Raw genomic sequence first — 7,410 nt, forward strand, 5'->3', positions numbered from 1 at the left:
TCCTTGGAAGAAGTTAAACAGGGAGGTTTGGAGTCGCCACCTCTGCGAGCGCTCCAGAGCCGTCTGAATGCGGCCCTTGGGGCCGAATTTCGGGATGCCGAGGGCGGTGCCGCCGGCACCCGGGAACGTCCCTGGCACCGGGGGATGTCCCTGATACCCGGGGATGTCCCCAGCACCTGGTGATGTCCCCTCACCCCGAGCTCTCGCCGTCCCTCCTCCCGGCCCCGCTGTGGCGCTGGCGGGCGGGGCCGCGCAGGCGCGGGCGGCGGCCATGGCGACCTTCTTCGGTGAGGTGGTGGTGGCACCGTCCCGGGCCGGCCTGGACGAGGAGGAGGAGGCGCGGGAGGAGACGCCCGAGGACCGCGAGATCCGCAGGGAGATCGAGAAGAAAAGGTAGCGGCGGCCAGGCAGGTTCAGGCTGGAGCTCGGGGAAAGGTTCTGCCCTGTCCCAGAGGGTGCTGGCACTGCCCAGGCTCCCCAGGGAATGGGCACGGCCAGAGCTCCGGGAGCTGCCAGGGATGCCCAGGCTGGGATTGCTGGGTGGGACTGGATGGGATCTCTGTGGGTCCCTCCCAGCTCGGGGTGTCCTGTGGTTGCTTTGGCAGGGAGATCGATGTCGTGTGGACCTGGCGGCCGGGCGGCTGTGCCGAGGAGCCCTTGGTGTGCTCCAGGTTCATCGTGGCCATCGGAAGGAACGCTGCGGGTGCGTGCGGAACCAGCTGCTCTGCGGTTTTGGGGGGTAAATCGGAGGAGGCAGAAGGCGGGAGGGAGGTGTAAATGTGCCAGGACGCTCCCTGCTCCCAGCCCCAGTGTCCACCCTGGCCATGGGCACTGCCAGGGATCCATCCCAGCCCCTGCCCACCCTGCCAGGGAACAATTCCTAATTCCCCATATCCCATCCAGCCCTGCCCTCCTTGAGTTGAGGTCATTCCCCCTTGTCCTGCTGTCCCATTACCTTGTGAAAAGTCCCTCCTCAGCTTTCTTTAAGCCCCTGTGTTCCCTGAATGTGCACAGGTTAAACCTGGAGGCAGCTGAGCTGTCCAGAGAAAGCTGAAGTTCCCCTGTACATGTAAAACACAGTTATTGTTACAGCTGTTTACTCCTCCTGAAAATGGCTCTATTTTCAGTTGAACAGGAAAAGTGGAATATGTTGTAATTTAGGATTTTAGTTTGGATAATCCCTCTTTTCCTTTACCTGGCTTTTTGGTAAACTCTCTGAGACTGTTTATTAAATGGCAAAAGTTTTGTTCTAATAGTGCTGAGAAGTCTTGCTTGCATTTAAGTGACATTTAGATTTTATCAAAGTTAACTTTGCTAATTTTTTTGGGTTTTGTTCAGATTTTTACTTGAAAAATTGTAATAGATATTTTAGATCTGTCTTCTGTAGCTTTTGGCAGGAATCTGATTTATGAACGTCTTTGCCACACTCTTGCCTCTGTTTTCTAGAATCAGTGTAATAGTTCTGCCTTGCTGCTTCAGTGATTTTTGTTTTTAATCTGCTATATCTGCTGTGTCAGAAAGTATTAGAGACTTAATATTTCACATCCTTAATTAATACTAAATAAATTGAAGTTGATTGTAATGCTGTAATTCCTAAGAACAAGTGATTTTTGCATTAGGGATCTGTATATTTTGAAGAGCTCTTAGTCTTCTTAAATTTGGGTACGGTGGGGCTACTCACATTGCTGCTGTTTCTTAGATTTGGTCAGTAAATCTAAGTTGATGAAAATTATTCTTCCTTCAGATTGCAAAGGAATAATCTAATTTAGTCCAGCTATTTATTTGTAAAACAGAAAGAGTTTGTACAGTATTTTTATGGGTTTTGCAGCTTTCCTGTCATCTTTTATCCTGGATTCCGTGTGCTGGGAGGTGGTTGGAGTTGTGAAGCTGTGGAATGAGTGGTGCAGAACATCCAGCACCACAAATGTGCTCCCTACAGATTCCTTCTGTTTGTTCTACAGACTGATATCAGATCCCACTGTAAGTGACTTGAGCATTAATTCCTCTATGTCTTGGCTTTCTGAAAAAGAGAGCCTTCATCCACCCCTAGACATGGGACTGCAGGAGCATGGATTAATCTCATAAATTATCTGAAGGGTTAATTCTCACTAAAACTGTGTCAAGTTCTGTGTGGAGCTCGGCACAAAGATGTCGCAGCCTCTTGGCTTCACTGCAGTTGTGAGCAAAAAATCCTCATTGAAACAGAGTTAAAGAAACCCAGAATAACAGAACAAGTTATTGTCTGCATCCACATCATCCTTACAGGTGATTATGAGCTGCTGTTGTGCTCCTTAAACCACTTGCTTACACAAGTTTTTACTTTTTTTTTAAGGTTTTATTGTGCCAGTGTAGTTGCTATGTGGCTGAGGATCAACAGTTCCAGTGGCTTGAGAAGGTAAAACTGGCAAGAAAATAAATGGAGTAATAAAATCCAAAGGGTGGGATCTTCCTCTCTGATACTTTAAACGTGACAGTGTTAAATAAGTTTCCCCTGTGGTTTTCTCTTATTAAATATTCAAAAATAGATAAATATACTGTCTGCAGGATCTGTGAAATCCCTTTCTAGAAGCTGCCAGCTGTATCTGGTGAAACCTCCCAGCTGACTGCAGTCACTCCTTTTGGGCAGTTTCAGTTTTGTTGGCCCTTAACCACTTCCCACACCGTTTTCCTGCTTGGTTTTCATTTCCCATGGTTTATTTCAGCTGCATTTTGCCACTGGGAGTTTTTGGTTTTTTTTTCCTTAAAAAAACCCATCAGTTATTTATGCAGCTGCCAAAGGATCACCAGACAAACCAGTTGTGGAGCTCCTGGTGCATGGTGTCAGCTGCTGGGTGTGTTCTGTGCCTGTGCCAAGGGGGAGCTGGAGGGGAAGGTGCCTCCCAAGCTGCATTTATCCCATTTGTTCCCAGATTTAACATTCCCAGGGCCTCACCCCAGCATCAGGCAGGTACAGGAGCACTGCTGGCTCAGCGAAGTCCCTTCAACTATCATCATTTTGATTTTAATGAGGTAAAGCCAGGGGTGAATGTTCCTCCTGTTGATTTTCCTGATGGATTTGGGTCACTGCTTTGCCTGGAGGAAGTGTGGCTTATTTTGTCTTGCTGTCTGTCTGCTCCCTCCCTGCCTGCCTTTAAATCTCTGCTGAGCTGAAGGACGAGCACATTCTAAAGCTGTGCTTAGACATAAGTACAGCTTTGCTGGGGGATCATGGCTCATTTGGAAGTTTAAAAACCCTGAGACCTCAAACATTTTGCTTTTGCTGTACTCCACACATTCCTGCACCTCATTTAAAGTGGTGTTGCAGAAGAAAGAGGCTGGGGGGTTGTTGTGTTCCCAGTTGTTTGTGGATATGTGTGATTTCCAGTGTGGGTGTTCCTGAGCAGCAGGAGGGTGCTTGTACCAAGTCAATGTTCCTGAGTATTTTTAGGCTTTGTGGTTGTTGGTATTTTTAAACGTGCAGCAGAAACAATGTGCTGGCAATCTTTTTGCTTTTAATGTGAATTGTAGACCTGTTCATTGTGTAAAACCTGATTTATTGAGCATCTCCTGTCTCCACAAGTCAGATCTTTACGTCTGGGTGTGTTTTCTCTGTAAGGGATCACTGACACAGGAGAGCACACAGGTTGGAGTTTTGCAGCCATGAATTCCAGCCAGCATTCCCAACAAAGCAAGTGGAAAAATTGAATATTTTCTGAATATTTCTGAATATTCTGAATATCTTAGATTGCTGTCACAGTGGTGACAGTGATGGGAGGGCACAGGCAGCTTCCCTCCTGGGATTGGTGCACAGACAGAAACAGGCAAGTTTCTGTCACAGTTTCCAAATTCTCTGTTTTCTTTTCTCCTGTTGGTATTTTGTGATGGACAGAAGGGTTTGTACTTTGAAATTCTGTTCTTTGAATTGGAGAAAGAAAATGTAGGGTTCTCTTTCTCGGTTCAACTTGGATAGAGCTAAATAAAATCTGTGCATTTAAAATAAAGACTTACGATATTGTAGGACATCTAGGGAGCACAATTTTTGCTTTAAATGTTATGCAGCTCAGTGGACTGCTTGTTTTTATTTGGAGTCCTTTTTCTTTCTACAGTCACCGTTAATTAAAGCAGTAAATCTTAATACATTGAATAGAAAGTGCTGAAAACATAAAACCTCTCCAGAAGATCACTAGACTTGGGAAATACATCAGCTGTTATTTTAGGGTTTTTTTTTTATTTCCATCCCAGGAGCAATGCCTGGGAAATTTCTACCTGAAGGCTGTGATTCAATCTGGTCTTAGTCCTGCAAACCTGAGTTCAGGTGCCCTTTGCACTGAGATTGAAATGAATCTTGGACGTTTCTCTGCCTTTTATTGTGAGAAGAGAAATTTCGCTGATGTCTTTTTTTTCAATTTCAGGTTTTTGGCTCCATGCAGAAGAAAGGCTTGCAAGTAACCATCCTTTCCACGTGTCCTGTTGCTGATTATAAAACTCAGGAATCTACTCTGACACTTGTATCTCCATTCCTGAAAGCCTTGAAGACCAAAGAATTCCAGGAGCAGGTCTGCTGCCCGCTGCTGGAGCAGCCCAACATTGTGAGGGACCTTCCTGCTGCTGGTACTTTGCAATTCCAATTATTTCCAGGGCTGCTGGTGGAAACTCAAAATTTCCCCTGAGGAGCATCCCCCTGCAATTAGAATTTTTGCTTAATTGTGGGAACTGGCTGACAAGTTAGCTTTTTTTAAAATTAATTACTGAGAGACTCCCATCTTACACATTGTCCTGGAAAATAGGGACAATTTTCCAAACCAGTCACAAATCATTTTACCTGTTATGTGTGGGACAGAAGTGCTGGAAAATTCTTCAGTGTAGCCTTAAAGATCATGCTGTACAGTGGAGTTTTTTGGGAAATTTACTTAGTAATTAAGTAAGTTTTATTAAGAACTGTTTCCATCTGAGCATCCAAACTTAAAAGTTTGTAACATCCTTTCTGTATATAAGAGGTAAGGAAGCTTGCACAGGGCTATTGATCTTAGGGAAAAGTTAGGTACAGTTTTATTATGTAATTTAATAAAAACCTTGAGCTTTTAATATTAGAATCCCTAATGATAGCAGCATGAGGAAAAGCTTGTCTGGCAGGAGCTAAAAGTAGATGATTTTCTCTTGTTCACACTTCTTTTTTGTGTTTCTAGGGGTTTTTGGAGGGTGTTTTTTGTTTGGGTTTTTTGCAGATGTTGCTATTATTTTTATTTACCAATAGTACAGTTTCCAGGTAAGGTATGTGCTAGGAAGAATCCCCTGCAGTTAACTCATTTTTGGTGGCTTATTTCCCTGTGTACCTGGGGGATGAGGAGTGGCTGTTCCAGCAGTCAGGATCCTGAGCTAGAAATTTAACTGCCGTGGGTTTGAAATTCTGATTTTTATACACAGAACTGAGATTGCTTTTCTGCTGAATTTAACACAGATTTTCTTCTGCCCTGTGCTCAGTTTTGAGTTACTGCCAGGTGTGGCAGATCCCTGCAGTGCTCTATCAGTGTTACACTGATGTCATCAAGCTGGACACGGTTACCATTGAAGCCTTCAAGCCCCTGCTTTCTTCTAAAGTCCTGAAGAGTTTAGCCAAGGTAAAATTCCATATTTAAAATTAATGGGAGCTGTGAGCTGGTTTTGTCTCTCTTCATCTCTTGCATTCTGCTGTTTTTGTTCCCCTCTGAGGATTTCATCTGAAAAGGCAGAAAAATACAGATTTTTAATGGCAGTGCTTGTACGTGCTGTAACATCTGTGTGGCTTAGAAATAATGAATCTACAGCTTCCTTCAAAATTTCGTTTTGAATTTTCAGGCTCTTTAATGGTATGGATGTATCAGAGAAGAATTTCTTGTGCTTGTGTTAGCTGCAGTTTCATTTGGAGTTGCCTCATTTAAAACTTGTAAACGTTTTGTTGTGTGGTTTTTGTTTTTGTTTTATTTTTACATTTTATATTCATATACCAGATGGCTCTGTTCTAGCTCTGTATCTGCCTCTCTTCTGGCATACAGGAAAGCTTCTTAAGAAGCCCATTTTGACCTATAACTTCTTTTTGGAGCTAAAAGACCAAATTTCTGATGAAATTTTTGTACTAATCCAGCAGCTGTGAAATCCAGCCTGGCCTTGTACACTTCTAGGGATGGGCAGCCACCATTTCTCTGGGCCAGAGCCTCACCACCCTCCCAGTAAATCCCATTGCTCCCATAAATTCCCACTGCAGCTTGTAAAATGAAAGTTTTACTCTTTCTGAAATGTTTTAAATTGAATTTTAGTTGGTCGAAAACACTTTGAACCCAGATTTAAATACCAAAGAGGTCTGTTCCGTGTGTACTGAGGTGTTTATTTCAGTTCTAAAATCAGTTTTCAGTACAGCTCGTTCTGTTCTGCTGAGTAAGTCTGAATAAGACATCTGAATAAACTCTGAAGGAGAGCAGTGACAAATACAGAGACTCTTCCCCTCATGTCCAAGCAAGGAGGAATGCAAAATAATAAATCCCATTTTACTGCTGAACTGCAGATTCCTGTGGATAACTTCATTCAGAAGACCTGAGTTTTGCTCACAGTTAATATTTTAATAAAAGTGATGTTCAGAGTAATGAAAATGGGACCAGAGGCCAGTGGGGCTCTTGCTTTGTTCCCAGCACTGTGGGTGATGCTGATCCTCTTTTCTTCTCCCCAGGATGCCTCTGAAAGCACCAAGATTTTGAAGAAGTTCTTGACAACCAGTGAAACTCACAGTAATATCTACATCTGACAAGGACAGTTCTGCACTTCTGTAAACTCCAGTTTCTTCTCTAGAGGACTTTTGGAATTATTTTTTTCCCTTAAAAGCAGAATAAATACGAGTAGATTTTTACTTTTCCACTCATTTTTGTTGCTTTTAACTTCATTACTGCAAACACCCTTCTGCATGGCCTGGAAGATTTTCTTCTGGAGTGATTTTAGGAAAGATACCTTGGATATGAAAAGCAACTCCTTTTTCTCCTCCTGAAGGGATTGTCTTACCTTAAAGTATTCCTTTTATATGTAAAAGAGGAAATGCAGATAAGGAATTCTGCCTGTATCTGATAAGAACTTGCCTCTTTTTACTTTATTTTGAGACCTGAAATTTTTTCTAATATTTGATGCTTTTCCAAGATTTGTCTGTGTTAGAGAAAATGCACTCTCTGTCCTTTTCCATCCATAGAGAATTTTGCTTATGTTTGTTTATGGCTCCACATGCCCTTTTTAATGTATGCATTGATACAAAATGCAGTAATTCAAGTATGGTAAATGCCTTTGAGACTTGCAAGTGAAAAATAACCTCTCCTGGTCAAAGGGGCTGGCAGGAGAAATTTGGATTTGCCAGGGCAAACTGATTTAATCCACTTTAAAACACCAAAATTTGGGAATGGTAGGAATAATAAAAGA

At 43.1% G+C, this 7,410-nt stretch overlaps 1 protein-coding gene across 1 annotated transcript; it reads left to right on the plus strand.

Annotated features, from left to right (window-relative positions):
* Nucleotides 1–271: 271 nt before the first annotated feature.
* PSMG1 (proteasome assembly chaperone 1) lies at nt 272–6,864 on the plus strand. Its single transcript, XM_062515227.1, has 7 exons — nt 272–393; nt 606–703; nt 1,829–1,980; nt 2,333–2,395; nt 4,392–4,590; nt 5,461–5,597; nt 6,680–6,864. Exons 1-7 carry the CDS (start codon nt 272–274, stop codon nt 6,752–6,754), a joined length of 846 nt encoding a protein of 281 aa, XP_062371211.1. The 3' UTR covers nt 6,755–6,864.
* Nucleotides 6,865–7,410: the final 546 nt, after the last annotated feature.

The sequence above is a fragment of the Cinclus cinclus genome, chromosome 2, assembly GCF_963662255.1.
Source record: "Cinclus cinclus chromosome 2, bCinCin1.1, whole genome shotgun sequence".
In the NCBI taxonomy this organism is placed as follows: Eukaryota; Metazoa; Chordata; class Aves; order Passeriformes; family Cinclidae; genus Cinclus; species Cinclus cinclus.